This window comes from Camellia sinensis, chromosome 10, assembly GCF_055761805.1.
Source record: "Camellia sinensis isolate YWXY chromosome 10, ASM5576180v1, whole genome shotgun sequence".
Taxonomy (NCBI): Eukaryota; Viridiplantae; Streptophyta; class Magnoliopsida; order Ericales; family Theaceae; genus Camellia; species Camellia sinensis.
This window is the reverse complement of record NC_138970.1, coordinates 15,827,340-15,843,707: the sequence shown is the minus strand read 5'-3', so window position 1 is coordinate 15,843,707 and position 16,368 is coordinate 15,827,340. Positions and strand designations below refer to the sequence as shown.

The 16,368-nt window shown below is 38.5% G+C and overlaps 1 protein-coding gene across 5 annotated transcripts; it reads right to left on the bottom strand.

The window, feature by feature from the left end:
* Positions 1–857: 857 nt before the first annotated feature.
* Positions 858–16,274, bottom strand: LOC145800975 (pentatricopeptide repeat-containing protein At4g04790, mitochondrial-like). Of its 5 annotated transcripts, XR_014341698.1 has the most exons (5): positions 16,014–16,274; positions 12,035–12,211; positions 10,878–10,991; positions 10,552–10,653; positions 858–1,017 (listed from the first exon to the last, which is right to left on the bottom strand). XR_014341698.1 is itself a non-coding variant. In XM_082890900.1 (4 exons), the coding sequence occupies exons 1-3, from the start codon at positions 13,374–13,376 to the stop codon at positions 10,975–10,977; spliced, it is 393 nt and encodes a 130-aa protein (XP_082747026.1). In that variant the 5' UTR covers positions 13,377–13,853; the 3' UTR covers positions 10,625–10,653; positions 10,949–10,974. The 5 variants fall into 5 exon arrangements, 3 of the variants coding, with proteins under 3 accessions (XP_082747026.1, XP_082747025.1, XP_082747024.1); XR_014341697.1 differs by lacking the exons at positions 858–1,017; positions 16,014–16,274 and adding an exon at positions 13,178–13,853 and having other exon boundaries at positions 10,625–10,653; XM_082890900.1 differs by lacking the exons at positions 858–1,017; positions 16,014–16,274 and adding an exon at positions 13,178–13,853 and having other exon boundaries at positions 10,625–10,653; positions 10,949–10,991.
* Between the last annotated feature and the right edge of the window lie 94 nt (positions 16,275–16,368).

Below are 16,368 nucleotides of genomic sequence, written 5' to 3'. Positions count from 1 at the left end.
GCTGAAAAGGCTAAAAAGTTTTTTTAGCTCGGCTGGAGAGGCTAAAGGGTTTTTTAGCTCGGCTGGAAAGGCTTAAAAACTTCAGCTCGGCCGATTGACAGGTAATCCCAATCATGCTGTGCAGATGGAATTAAGGGGCAATTGAGAGGGTAATTTTGGTGAAAATTGGGCCGAGCTATAAGATGGTCATAGTGGCCCACAATACAAAGGGCTGAGTAAAAAAGGCCGTAAAAGTTACTCCGGCCCAAGAGAGGTACAGAATTACTCCGGCCCAAGATACGTGTAAAATTACTTCGGTCCGGAAGCAACTTAAAGTTAGACTGGTCTTGGAGTTATACCGGTCGCGAATCGTTAGTTCGGTCTAAACCGTGCCATGTACAGTGCATGAGAAGCCGACGTAAGAGAAGTAAAAGGAAGAACTAGTTCGGCTCATTCTACGGCTATGCTTAGTCGTGTTTACTTCGGTCGTATTGGAGTTCGGCCATGATACAACCATCTCACTTGGTTTAAGCAGTGAGGGGGGTGTTGAAGGATAAGCATTATCTTTCAGGAGTATGAATCCTAGGAGGACTCTGCATGGAGGAGTAGAAGTCCTACTAGGACTGTGCCACACGAAATCTATAAAAGCTCCCAAACATCACCTTTGGGGAGGTAACACACAACTTTGTTTTCTGAATTCACAGAGCTTTGTCTATTTGTCAAATTTACTGACTTAGGCATCGGAGAGGTTTCCGGCATACACCCGCCGGCTAGCTCACGTTTGTGTTTTCAGGTGATAAGGCGACGTCGTACGGAGGAGAGTGAACTTGGTCAACAGGATTATACGAGAAGATTTATTTCTTTCCCGTACACAAATCCTCCCCTTATTCTATATGTAGCATATCTCATTGCACATGTAATTGTTCTGCAGAAAGTTGAATTGATCATGTAGCATAGGTTTTTCTCATTAATTTCACTTCGAATTTTAGTCATGTCCACATACACCCCCTCTTCTAGAACTGGGCATTGGCTCATCTGCTAAGGAACAAATAAATTCGATTCATGTGAACTTAATGACAATAAACAATAAATTTCCAGGAGCTAATAAATAAAAATAATAGGCAATTATACTTTTGATCAGGAAGGCATGACATTAATTTACTACTAACATAGATCTCCTACTGATCCCAAAATGAGAGGGCAAATAATATTTTGAGATAGACGTGATTATATTGTATTTTACAATGCAACAAATTTCCAAACCTATACAGACAATTTCTACAGATAGCCATTTATTTGTATATCTTCGCAATTCACAAATGATAAAAGGATATGGGTAGGGGGCAGAAAGGCCTTCCTTGCTGAAAACAAATAAATAGAACCCTCCAAACGCCATTTTTTGACTAAGTTTAAGGCGTTTTTGGCTCTAACTCCCAACCTACACGTGCTAATTACATTTCGTATGTTGAAACAAGTCCTATTTGTCATGAGTAAGTTGGCCGTGACATGCATTTAGTGGTCGGGGGCTACTTTGCATTTTTTGGCCTCCGAACACCCTTTTTCGACTAAATTTAAGGCGTTTTCGGTTCTAACTCCCAACCTACACAAGCTAATTACATTCCGTCTATTGGAACAGGTCCTATTTGTCATGAGGAAGCTAGCCATGACATGCATTTAGTGGTCGGGGGCTGGTTTGCATTTTTTGCCCCCCGAATGCTCTTTTTCGACTAAGTTTAAGGCGTTTTCGACTCTACCTCCCAAATTACATTTGCTAATTACATTTCGTCTATTGCAACAGGTCCTATTTGTCATGAGAAAGCTTTTTGTGGCATGAATACAGTGGTTTGGGAGCCATTTTGCATTTTTGCCCTCCAAACGCCCTTTTTCGACTAACTTTAAGGTGTTTTCAGTTCTAACTCCCAACGTACACGTGTTAATTACATTCGTTCTATTGCAACAGGTCTTATTTGTCACGAAGAAGCTTTCCGTGACATGAATACAGTGGTTCGGGGGCTGTTTTGCATTTTCGCCCTCTGAACGCCATTTTTCGACTAAGTTTAAGGCATTTTCGGCTCTAATTCCCAACCTACACATGCTAATTACATTTCATGTAGCGATCCTAGTTTTGCCACTTCGTTGAGTATATTGGGGGTCGAGCTGCCTGATCAGCTCGCAGGGGTCCAGGGGGCAACGCTCCTTGGCGGGTCCAAAGGCAGCACCCTGGCGGGGATCGAGCTGCTCGGTCAGCTTGCGGGGGTCCAGGGGGCAGCGCCCTTTGGCGGGTCCTAGGCAGTGCCCTGGCAGGGTTGAGGGGCAGCGCCCCCATAACAAAAATGTAAAACGCATTCAAAGTTGCTTGTCTGCTCGGTCGGTCTAGAGTGTTGGGAGTTGAACCGAGAGAATTTTGGGCTGAGGACCAGGACCGCACGTGCGGGGCCTTGGGCTGTACGTGCGGGAGGTGAGGCCGCACGTGCGAGAAATAGGGGAAGGGGTGAAGCACACTGCTAAAAAGGCATGTACGGGAGTGAGGTGCGGAAGAGGAGGGCCGCACATGCGGAGATGAAGGCCGCATGTGCGGGAGCACACGCCGCATGTGCGGGAGTAAGCTTCACACGTGCGGGAGTAAGTGAGATCTGAATTTTCTTTCTTTTTCCTCTCTCTTTGGGCTGAAGTTGTATCACTTTTGTATACCTTTCTCTCTCTAAAAACATTTGCTTTTCCTTTTCTCTACATTTCTTACCAAAAACCTCACAAAATCTTTGATTCCTCCAAATCCAATAGGATTTAGATCCAAGTTCTTCATCAAAGTTGGTTATCTAGGCGAGGGCTACGTTGTGTGCGGTGGAGATCGAGTTTAGGCATTGTTAATTTTGGGGTTTCAACTCTATTCTTCTTCAAACTTGAGGTAGGGATTTCTTTTGAGTTATATATATGTTTTTGCAAGATCTAGATGATTTTTGAAATCATCCTATGATTAGTTTTGAAAATTGATTGTTGATTCAAGAAGAAGAGTTGAAAGTGGGTTTACTTTCTTTTCCGTTTAAAATGGAAATTGAGGGCTTTGAATTATATTGATTGTAGAAAGATGATTTTGGTGAGATCCTTCTAAATATTTTGGAAATGAGTGGTTTGGGTGAGAAAACCTAGAAATAGGGGTTTTGAAAGATGTTGAAAATCCTTGGATAATGTTCACATATTTATTTTGGGGGTCAAAATAAATGGTTGTTTTGAAAATTGTTTATTTATATATATAAATGATGAAGTTTGTAAAATATGAGAATTGTTGTTCATTTTGGAATTGTTATTCAAAATGTTGTTTTAGTCTTGAAATGGCTAATTTGTAGAGCATGCTCGAAATGTGGGAAATGTGTTATTCCTTGGGGGAATTGGAAATCAAAGTTTATATTCATCTTGTGATATTATTGTTTTGAAAAGAGAAATGGGAGATTTGTTCACAATGGAATTATTGTACGAAAATATTGAGAATAAAAGAAATATTGTATTGTATTTACTCATTTCATGGCCATACCAATTCATTTGATTATGTTGAGCTTTGAACGTTGATTTGAAAACCTTACATTGAGAAAAGAATGTTGGGAAACGAGTTTTTATGAAATGGTTTGGGGTAAATACGGTGGTAAGTCTTGATAGGTGGTGTAGATAAAATTGATTAAGTTGGCCTGAGTATCCTTTGTGAACGACCAAAAAGTCGTGCGGATAGGTGTCGAGCCTTCCGGTTAATACCGGTTGTAGACACCCCATTTTTGACAGCCCATAAGACTTGGGCGTTACTGATGGTTTACTTGGTGATGAAAGGTGTGTAGGGCAAAGGTTCAATTTCTTCGGCAATGAGAGGGTCAAATCCCAACTTCACACCCCATTTTGGACCAAAGCTATTTTGAACGGTTTTTAGACCTTAAAACCCTCTCTTTCGAAACATTTTTGAAATAAAATTTCTACGATGTTCCGAGGCTCACATTTTGTCAAAAAATGCGCTTTTCGATAAACCGAGCAAGGACAAGGTGGAAATGAATGAAAGAGAGATGAAATCTTTGAAAAATCTTTCAAAACACCTTGCTTAGGGGTTTGAAGTTGAAGAAAAGAGGAGAAGAGGGGAGAAGCCAAGTTGGAGAAGAAGATAGGCAAGAATCGCTAGGAGAGGGACAGGCAGTCCTCGCTAAATCAAGCTTATCAGTCTATACACTTGGAGTTAATCTATGAGGCCACCACCATTGGAAAGAAGACTTCCGGGGCTTCATTTTTCATTCAAGAATCTCTTAAATCCGAGTCCGGAGGGCGGAGATATGATTGGTTGAAGTTGGGCATCATCCCGGTTGGACCGAAACTGAGCAGCCTTCACGAAAATAAGCATAACGTTTTGTACAGTTGGAATTTTGATGCAAGGCTGGTTCCATTGGAAAGCTTACTTCCGGGGCTTCAATTTCGACACAAGATTGACCTAAAAAGGAGTTCATATGAAGACGTTATGCCCGTTTGAAGTTGGACCTGCAGAGCAGATTTTTTCCTGCCGACCGACCAAATATATGGCCGACCGGCCAAATAGATGGCCGACCGGCCAGAACAGATGGCCGACCGGCCAAATAGATTGCTGACCGGCAGATTAAAGTAGCCGACCGACCTTTTTTGCTAGCCGACGACCTTCCGGAGCATTCTGCAGATTGAATGGATGCCAGCTGTGGCAGCTGGAATGCACAGACCCTGCTCCCCATGCAAGTGTGTGGCTGTTTTGCACCCTTTGCACACCTTTTGACCCTTTTTTTTGCACCCTTTGCTCAAAGCTTCTTGAGGAAGCTTTGACCCCTTGTCTTGGCTTCCTCAAGAAGCTTGCACCTTTGCATTAGCTTCTCTTAGAAGCTTGGTCCCTTTGACCCTTTTGTATAGCTTCTTTGAGAAGCTTTATGTCATTTTCCTTGCTCTATAAAAGGAAGCCATCCTCCTCCATTGTTTTGGTTGAACAAAAACCAGACCTAGGGCATATATATCTGATATATATACACTCTCTCTCTCTACATTTTGGGGGTGTTAGAGTGTTCAAAGACCCTTGTTCTTGGCCTATTTGCACTACACCCTATAGCACCACACCACCACTCCATTCCAGCAGCTTGGAGGGCCTTCTCAGTGGCTAGGAGGCAGCTTTTTTTGGTCCAAGAGGTAGCAAAGGATTGGTCTTCAAGGGTGAGTTGATTTCTCCCTCTTTCTAGCTCATTTTTGCAAGTTTTCTTAGCCATTTTTTCTTGCTGTTTTGAGCTCCGACCAAAACTGAAACTACCCTTTATTTGAGCTTTACTTCATGTTTCATTAAGGGAATTTTGTCATTTGAGGTCCCTATCTTGCACCTCCTTCTTTATCCCCCTTGTATGCCATAATCTTGCATAGTATTTTTGTCCTGTGTGTGATCTGTTTCGGAGCATGATGTAAACTGTAAGTGAGCTTATTTTGAGCCCCTCTTCAACATTGAAGAAGGGCTCATCACTGTTTGGGACCTCCATGTGCCACTTGTCATTATATCCCTCTTTGGTCCCCATTTTGGCATGATTTATTAGCCCATCATGTTTCTGTTTTTGGTCTTTTTACAGAACTAAAAACAGCCATATTTTGACCCCCTTGTCATGTTTCATTAAGGGTCTTTGGCTGTTTGATGAATTTTTTGTATACTTGCTTCTTTGGCCACCTTTTGGCCCATTTCTTGCATAAGAGCTTAGCCATACCTATGTTTGTTTTTGGGGTTTTTACAGTTCTGTAAATGTGCATATTTTGGGCCCCTCTTCAATGTTGTTGAAGGGCCCTAACTTGTTTGGAGTCAGCAGCTGTGAGTTGCTTCATAATCTCATATTTAGGGCCATTTTTGCATACTAGTTTTGCCCTATTTATGTTTGCTGTTTGGCCATGCTTTGAACAGGGAAAATGCTTATTTTGGGGCTGCCTTGCTACTGTCTATTCATTGCATGTCCGTATTGTGCATGTTTGGTATAGCTATAGGCCATTTCGGGTGCCAAAATTCATGTTTCGGGACTATTCCATGCATCGGGTGTACTTTCGCCTCATTTCGGGGCTGTTTTCCCCCACATTTCAGTGCTGAAATCCCACTAGCATGTTTGCATATCATTTTCCATGCCATTGCATTGCATATGCCATTGCCTCGGTTTGCGTGCCCGTGTGCACGCATTTCGAGGCACTTCATTTTCATCCATCGGCCTCTTATGTGAGTGTGGCTGAGGCTCTCTCATGTTAGTATAAGCCCATGTTGCATTCTATATGTCATTTTAGCCATTGCATTGCATATGCCATTGCCTCGATTTGCGTGCCCGTGTGCACGCATTTCGAGGCACTTCATTTTCATCTTATGGCCTCCTATGTGAGTGTGGCTGAGGTCCACTTGTATTGGTGTAAGCCCATCTTGCATTGTGTATGCCATGTTTCAAAGCGTTGCGCATGTTATGTTGTTAGCATTGTGTATGCCATGTAGTTGCCTAGCATGCTTGTATTCTTGTTTGCATACCTAGGTTGCATTGTATTGGCATGCATGCCTTGCCTCTTGATCATGTGATAGAGGTTGGGCTTTATGTGTTTGTTTGGTTTGCATGACATTTGAAATCAAAGTGCATACTTGGTTTCTTGGACCATCACGCATCGAAATGCGCAATTGGTGGTCCGAGAATCAAGGAACATCCCCCTTTGAGTCAAAAGCATGATAAGGGATGTGTTGGTGCACACATTTGCTTGGAATTTCATGCCATACACTGTCTGTCCTTTGTTGCTGTCAAAATTGTCTTCTGCAGGAAGTTTCTGCCGACCGGCAACATTCAGTGCCGACCGGCCATTTATTCAGTGTCGATAGCTTTATCTCCAGCCGATGGATATTGTACACGGCCGGTGGCCATCCCTCCCAGTCGATGATGTTTTGCAATGCTCAGAGAAGGTTCTCTGGGACTTTGACAAGTTTTCAGAGAAGAAAAGGCAGTGAAAACAGAGGCAGTAGTGCTATGGCAGCGAGTTTCCGGGCGATATGGGTCAAGCATGCATTATTCGCGCATCCCGAGGCGGGGGCCGTGGCCACCTTCCCTTTGCATTTAATTTATTAATTAAATAGGAATTCTGTAATAATTAATTAAGTAGTTAGTTATTTATTTATTCGGACTGTAATATTTATTCGGTCCCTCCGAGTGAGGGCGTATTTGTAATAAGTGTGGGTGCGTGTGTGTATGTCTTCCAACCCCCACTTCTTTCTCCCTTTTATTTACCTGCCTATGATGGTAGACTAGGGCATATTTAAATTAGCATAACAGTATGATAGCATGCGTGCATCCATACATTTGTCTTGCATGCACCAGGCTCGGCGCATCATGCTAACAGCATTAGCATTTCAAATCTAACTTGAATACATGCTACCTGCGCATTTTCACATGTCATTCATAGACTAGCCGAGCCTACTCTAGTGACATTCCGTGTGCGTTGCATTAGGCATTTAAATATGGACTTGTATCATGCATTGATTGCTAACGAGTTCTTTGTTTTGGCACGGAGTACGATGTAAGTATTTATGCTTTAGCATCCTTGCATGCGTGTGAGTGTTGCTATGATAGCATGATTACCATGAGGCTAGTTGCTTACGTGATATTACTGCTTGAATGCCTGTGGATGGAGGTCGAATTTCTTAAATTGGGATAACATATTAAAACTGTGAATTTTAAAGCCCACTTGAGGGTGGCAAAACCTGCATTTTAGCCTACTTGCGAGTAGCAAACCATTTTCAAAACAAACATGAAATGTTTTGTTCCAATTTAGGCGATTTGGTCTATACTTGTTTGCTGTGCGCATAACATAGTAATTCTAGGCTAATAACCGGACTAAGAACACATAAAGTTTTCAAAATTGGATATCATGGTTAGTAGAGGCCGATCTTCGGATCGGGCGAGAGGGGGTGCTCATAGCTGACCTTCCCCAATCGTACCCAAGTTCCCGAGCCGAGGCAACTTTGGTGATGACGGACACGTGGCCTTTGGCACCGAGTCAGGGTTTCCTAAATTCCCCCAAAATAAAATATTTAGGTGGCGACTCTGTATCTGGCAAAGCAGTCCATGTTTGGCACTTCTTTTCAAAAATCTGTTTCTCAAAACGATTTGCCGGATTTGGACTCTTTGGTTCAGATTAAGAACCGTGACACAAATCGAGTCCGAACTGTAGCGAGGCCCCTTCGCGGGCGTGTCTACACCGGTAAAAATGACAATTGGTAGTACTTGCATAGTCTACTTGCAGACACCGACCTAGGGATTACTAGAGTTTTATTTACCGCTCCTTGAGTTAAATTGGTTAATTTTGAACAGTTGGAGTTACATGACATCATTGAGCATGATGATCTTCAAAAGATGTAGATGCATCTTACTTTTAAAAGAACATAGCATGGCATATGCATTCATCATCTTGAGACTTGTATAAAATGTATATACTTTGTTAAGGATCTCGTACTGGGCTTTAAGCTCACTCTACGGGATTTTTGTGCAGGAAAGGAGGTAGTGATTCCGCCCAACTAAAGGCTTGGAAGTGTGTGTGTTGGGAGCACAATGCTCTCACTTTGCGTGACTCTGTTTTGTAAGGCAAGGGTTATATTTGTGTGGTTTGAATAACCGATTTGTGTAACCAGGCCTAAGCCTTGGGAACTTGTGAACCCATGAGGGTATTTATTTGTTTATGTTATTTGATTTGAAGCGAATGTGTTATTGCATGAAGACTATTTGTATCATGTAATGTAAGTGTGGAGATTTATTTTCAGATTTACCTTGAAGAGCCATGATTATTGTATTATCATTTGAGTATGAAAATTGGGGTGTTACATTTTGTCTATTGCAACAGGTCATATTTGTCTTGAGGAAGCTTGCCGTCAAATGAATACAGTGGTTTGGGGGTTATTTTGCGTTTTCGCCCTCCGAATGCTCTTTTTTGATTAAGTTTAAGGCATTTTCGCTTCTAACTCCTAACCTATGTGTGCTAATTACATTCCATCTTTTGCAATAGGTCCTATTTGCCACGATGAAGTTGGCTGTAACATGCATTTAGTGGTTGAGGACTGGTTTGCATTTTTCGCCCCCCGAACGCTTTTTTTTCCGACTAAGTTTAAGACGTTTTCAGCTCTAACTCCCAACCTACGCGTAATAATTACATTTCATCTGTTACAACAAGTCCTATTTGTCACGAGGAAGCTTTTCGTGACATGGATACACTGGTTCGAGGGTTGTTTTGCATTTTCACCCTCCAAACGCCTTTTTTGGACTAGGTTTAAGGTGTTTGCGACTCTAACTCCCAACCTATGCGTGCTAATTACATTTCATCTATTGCAACAGGTCTTATTTGTCACGAGAAAGCTTTTCGTGACATGAATAAAGTAATTCGGGCACTGTTTTGCATTTTCGCCCTCCCAAAGCCCTTTTTCAACTAAGTTTAAGGCGTTTTCGGCTCTAACTCCCAACCTACGTGTGCTAATTACATTCTGTCTATTGCAACAGGTCTTATTTGTCATGAGGAAGCTAGCTGTGACATGCATTTAGTGGTTGGGGGCTAGTTTGCATTTTTCGCCCCTCAAACACTTTTTTTTCGACTAAATTTAAGGTGTTTTCAGCTCTAACTCCCAACCTACGCGTGATAATTACATTCCTTCCGTTGCAACAAGTCCTATTTGTCACGAGGAAGCTTTCCGTGACATGAATACAGTGGTTCGGGGGCTGTTTTGCATTTTCACCCTCCAAACACCCTTTTTGGACTAAGTTTAAGGTGTTTTCGGCTCTAACTCCCAACCTATGCGTGCTAATTACATTCCCTTTATTACAACAGGTCTTATTTGTCACTAGGAAGCTTTCCGTGACATGAATACAGTGGTTCGGGGGCTGTTTTGCATTTTCACCCCCCGAAAGCCCTTTTTCAACTAAGTTTAAGGCATTTTTGGCTCTAACTCCCAACTTACGTGTGCTAATTATATTCTATCTGTTGCAACATGTCCTATTTGTCACGAGGAAGCTGGCCGTGACATGCATATAGTGGTTGGAGGCTGGGTTGTGGGCCTATGCCAAATCCACACAAGTAACAATTAATGTCATTTTAAAACAAAAAAAGTAATTAAACCATATATAAAATTTGGAAAGTAGAGTTGTTCCTTTTGAAGCTAAATATGTGGCATTAAACGCCCAATTTGTTTATATGTGGTATTAAACCATGCTAGAATAGTGGTTTGTGCCCAGATCACTAAACCACTTCCAAGATGTATATCTATATATATATATATATATGAACATTGCCAGCCATCTTTTTGGTTGCAGTGAACAACTCACTGTTGGAAAATCAGGAATGATTTAATTTCAATTATCAAGATGATCAGGAATGATGGTTGGAAAATCAGGATGATCTGAACTCGGTAATTTTGGTCTGGCATATTAAAGAAGGACACAATTAAACTTTCATCAAAACAAGCAAAACATTTCAAGAAAACAACATAATAGTGTGGGAATGCCTATATATATACATATATGTATATAAGTATATATATCATTTATAAAAGAGTACCTGGATCTTCAAGAACTCTTCTTTACTCATGTTTTGAACTGAAATAGAACAACCATAAGGGTACAATAATGGAAAGAGAAGAGGAGTTGGTTGCTGATAGATCTGAGAGAAACAGAATCAGTTAAAATAAATTGAAATGAGAGAGATGAAATTACAAATTAAAAAAAGCAAAAACAAAACAAAAAAAACCCTCTATTCTCTGTTTTCTGTTCTTTGTTCTAGGTATTTTCCCAATCTACAATTATTAACTAATTTCCAAAACCAAATCACATCATGTCTTAATAGATTTAGAAAAGTGAGAAATTAAAAACTAGTGATGTTGGTACCAAGTTGTAGTCACAACTCTCCTCGCATGCATGTAATATGGAATGAAATGTTTCTATTGATAAGGTTAAACCTGCTTCGAACATCTGATCAACTATATCAAGAGCCATGTGAACCTACATTAAAATGATTACATGTGTAAGTTATCTAAAAGCAATCTGTAGAATGACAACAGCAAAATGAACCACTTCCAACACCTTGAAAACATGAGGTAAAAAATACGTAGATGACCAATGCCAAGTATATCAATTTATACATTCAGTTAATCACAACAATATTAGTAATCAATACTGATCGTAAATACTGATCATAAATGAAAGAATTTTAGAACCTATAGAAATGTTCAAAGAATAACCCATAATGCCCAAATCACAATAGTGCAACCATACCGCTGCGCCAAGTCTTGTCCTACTCTTAAATATGTTCAGAACAACCCAATTTTAATTTTTTGGTTGAGAAAGTTGTCTAGATTTTTTTTCCTCTTACACTATAGGAAATACAGGTGACTTGTATACTTAAAAATGGAAGGAGTAAGCTGCTTCTAGAGCAGAAGTGCCACATAAAATTGAGGCCTCAAGAACATTACTAGCGGCATTCATGATAGGTTCCTCACCACTAATTTGGCATGCTAATTGCATAATTATAGATGAAGTTTGAGGTATTTCCTGCCTCAATATCTGCACCTGATAAGATAACCAAATTACAGTAAGCATAAATAATAAGCTCAAGAGAAAATGAGCGCTTGATCTTTGCATTCTAAATTACCATAATCTATAGCGAAAATAAAAAAGGCTGGACTTAAAATGATTGCAGAAACTCTGCATGTAGTATATGGCAAAGTGATTTATAATGTCTATCTAACTTAAGATAGGACATTGATCAGATTTATCAAAAAAGATAGGACATTGATCAGACTTAAGAGGGCATTGAACATTTCAAATTAAGAAAGTTTTTTAGTTACTTGAGCATAAATATTTAACTTATAAATTACTGATAACATTTTTAATATTTTGTAAAGATAGAAAATCCAGAAAAACTTGTTCTGTTTATTCTGAAGTTACATAAACTAATGCCAAGTTCCACCAGCACTTAATTCAAACAACACTAGTACGCTTTACTGTATTTATAAATCATAAAAATGAAAGAATCATGGACATACCATAGCTTTTTAATTCCAAAATAAATTTCTTCACAAAAGACTCCAATAAAAGCCTTCCCAAGGATTTGAAAATATTTGGTAGATGACCCAGAGAAATTTTAATTATGTCAATGATCTGTAGTAGTAGCAAAAGCTCTTTCTTCCGGTCACTTTCACACAAGGCTAGCAAATGACTTTCTGCAACATCAGTCAAATCAATAAGTTTCCTATGTACACCAAATAGGAAAAAATAAATAATAAGTAAGAAAAAACAAACAAATAGATTTAAGACCTTAAGATGCACAAAAATATAGCTCAAAGCTTCGATTAATTTTCCATTTTGAAATTACTTGTGAGCAATATGTGCAGATGCAATAGCATGTATTTGTGTTCCAACGGCATGCAGATGTAAATGTTCAAGAATAAAACTAAAAACATATTGACCAGAAACAAATAATGGTAAAAACACATAATTCCTTGATTCCATAAAATTGATTTAAGTTATGTGCACCACATAATGGTTTCAACTTTCCACTTTTCCCCTACAAATCCATTACAATTACTTTGAAGAATTTACAAAATTAAGAAGGGCAACATTAGTAGTTAAACAAAACTGACGATGTAAGACCATATCCAGAAAAATATGCCTTAATTCTTTTCAATACGAGTTTAAAAAAAAAAAAATTGGATTAACCATTGGTAAATGTGAGAGAGAGAGAGAACCTAAACGAGGTGTACAAGAATGAATTTCTAGTTTCAGTTAAGTACATCTATATATATATAGTCCTATTTATCTCCATGACAGTGTCATGATTTTTTTTTTTTAATCATCTTGATGGTGTTGTATTTGTGCTCCATATTTGTATTCTTGCATAATCTATTTTCCAAACCAAATAAAAACAAAAAAGCAACACAAACACAAGCAAGCAAGATAAATAATAGCACTATTATGATGCTACTAAGAGACAACGGGAAGGAGGAACCTGGTTCTAGATTAACTATTTTATTCTGTAATTCCTTTTCAATCAATAAATCAATGACAAACCTATTCCAGCCAAACCCAACTTTGGCTGGTGACCTTCAATACAATATTGTGAAAAATATAACAAAAGATCTCATTAAACAAGCTAAACAACAATAAAACAAATCTGATAAATTGCAAACCTTTAAAGTTGGGTTTGTCACCATCATCATTAGTTGCAATATAATTACAGAGCTCTGTTATTTTATCTTCATTATTAACTCGAATCCAAAGCATCATCTCATAGTAAGCTAATCTTGATAGTGAATTCGGATTCTCCTCATAGATAGCTTCACAGAAATATACGAATTCTTGTACCATCTCCATGTCAATTAAAAACATCAAAAATGGAGGATAAGTTTCATTCTCTAGTCACCAACTCACCATCAAGAAAATACCTTGAGCACATTCATTTCACAAAACAACCACACTTTATGGCAAAAAAATAGTGATATAAATTGGCAGCATGAGGCACAAAATCCATCTCAAAAGAATGTAACAGGAGATTCAAAACAATACTCAATGAAAATGATACAAAACTAACACGAAAAATTAAAAATATGTAGAATGAAGTTTTGTGACAAACAAGGCTTATATATATATATTGATTGACATTACATAAAGACACACACATACATAAATCAGTTCAACGTTAACATAACACACCTTACAAGTTACTTCTTTTCACATAAAATTAAAGATATATAGAATGAGCATTTTCCTATTTCTTTTCACATAGAAGTAGAGCCCCTTGATAATGTTCTCTAACTTGGGTGTGGAACTGATTTTGTGGAGTACGTATGCATATATGTATATGTATATATAAAGAGGGGGTGGGGGGTGGGTTGGTGGGCAAAATAACAAATTGATTTAGCTTACTAGGAATTTGAGTGTCATTAGGTCAGAGTGTGATCCATGCCATTGTGGATTCTCTATTTCTACATGCACAAGATTTGAAGATGAGCCATTAAAAGGATTTGGGAGAGGAAAAAACTCAAAATACAGAGTTTTGTTCATTTAACTTCAGAACATTTTAGTCCCTGCTATTTTGGTTGGGTACAAAAGTCCGATATGGCCATTTTCCCTTGTAATATGTTCAATTTAAATGCCATAGTGATTATTCAAATTTTCTGGATTTCAGTCATGGAGAATAAAAAAAGACCAATAATCCTAAAGAATGTTCAAGAAACTTACTGTGAAAACAGCAGGGTTAGTACTAACAGAATCACATAAGACTCAAGAAAACACAGAATTGCAATAATAAAATAAAGCAGAAGCTATAACATGATATTCAGTAGATAATATTGCACAGAATGAAATGGAATGTCCAAATGACCAAATCACCCCTAGATTGTTCTTTGTTCATTCATATATATATATATATATATATTAAAATTTTCAGTTTAAACAAGCCAACCACCTTGAGTTTCATTTATGTAGTTGGAACCAGTCACTGGAAAAGGTTCATTCAAATATTAAGGAACCTATCTTCAAAGATGCAATGCAACCAAACAAGCTTTGAATGCACACACTTGCAACTAGTCCTATTAGTATAGCTCATATATATCCTCAAGGTCTGTAAGTTCATGTATATGTGCAAGTGATCTTTCCTTTCAATGAAGAATTGAATTTCCTCCATTTTGGTATTGTTCTTATATGAGATTTTGTTTTACTGAGGAATATTCTCAACACAAACTAATAATAAGTGAAGGATACTTAAAGATCTTGTTTACCTGAAAAGAAAACTTTCTTAAATATCAGACCTCTATCTAAACACCTATGGATGGTAATAATGTCTAATTAGGAGTATAAAAAGTTATAGAAACATGTAGACAAAAAAAGTTGCAGTTCAAACAAATATAGAATAGCGTGAAGTATTTCGTAGAACTGAAAGAAAAATCAAGAAGCTCTGGTTGTGCCAATTCAGGAAGAATAATTAAGCAATATGCAGTGGTAACAAATTCAAGCCACAAGTATGAAAATTTAACACAAAACATGGGACAACATAAACAATTACAACACTGCTAAAATCATTTTGTGGTAGTGATCAACCCAAATTGACAAAACAAAACTACTAATTATGAACATTTTGCACATTCCCAAACTCTATTCCGCTACCAGAACAACAACATAACATAACATAACATAACATATCCAACAGACGGAAAAACAAAATTTGTTTTTATCTTTTTTTTTTCCCCTATCTCCCACACACTAAAAAGGAAACCCTCCGAATGGATCCTGTATATTGTAATCCATACTTCCTTCCCACTAGTGTTGAATTCCACAACAGAGCAATCAAAACAAGCTAAAAGGATAAAAACAAATAGACATGATAATAGACAAAATACTTTGAACATCTCCGAAAGCAGCAGGCATGACCACAACACCAACTAAACCCATAAATGTAAAAAACGAAACCCAACAAATTAATTACATGGCCCTTTCAAACTTATTATTACACTTCCATATTGCCTCTTCAATCTTCCTGAGTTAAAAACCCATTACTTCCCTAAATAATATTTTTTTGGTACTAATTTTAGCAACACATTACAATAGGTTTGTCAATACAATACATTAGGGCTTTCAATACATACATAATCAGGGACCAAATATATATGCAAATACATACACAATCAATGGATAAGGGCTTTTAAACTAATGAGAGAGAAAGGAAAAAGCAGGGAAAATGTATAAAACCACTTAAATCAAACTCGTTTAGGCCATCATACCCATAAAACTTTACAAATCAAACCACTTCATCTCAGTCCATTTTGCGAAATCAACACAACATGAAATTGTAGACATCATAAAAGCCCTAGAGTAAGATTCAGAATGGGGGAAATAGAGAAACAGGGATAAAGAGAGACAGAGAGACAGACAAAGGTCGATAGACCCAGAGACAGAGAGAGAGAAAGGCAGACCGAGAGTGAGTGAGACAGAGACAGAGACAGAGACAGACCGAGAGTAAGAGAGAACCTGGGTGGATTAGGCGGTGGTGGTCGTGATTTGTGGCGGCGGTGGCGAGCGGCGGTGGTCTGAGCTGAGGTGAAGTTGGGTGAGGTTTGGTGCTGACGGAATCTGTGTGTGAGAGAAAGCACCAGATGTGTAAAAATAAACAGGCGCTAACATTTATTCATTTCCCTCTAAAATTTCATTCAACCTTTGGCGACAAAAGTACGAATTTGTCAGCAAATAGTGGCAAATGTTATTAACGGCGACCAAACCATTAGTCGCCAAAAGTGAATATTGGCCGACTAAATTCCTAGTAGCCAAAGACTAATAGTAAATATGTCTGTTTTGGGCGACTAAATGGCTTTTTGTTGCCAATAAT

Coding starts and splice junctions, on each gene's coding strand:
- LOC145800975 (XM_082890898.1), bottom strand. CDS start 13,376: ATGTTTTTAATTGACATGGAGATGGTACAAGAATTCGTATATTTCTGT. Junction 12,212..13,177: donor TGACAAACCCAACTTTAAAG/GTTTGCAATTTA, acceptor CTGATGTTGCAG/AAAGTCATTTGCTAGCCTTG. Junction 11,559..12,034: donor TTTGGAATTAAAAAGCTATG/GTATGTCCATGA, acceptor TTATCTTATCAG/GTGCAGATATTGAGGCAGGA.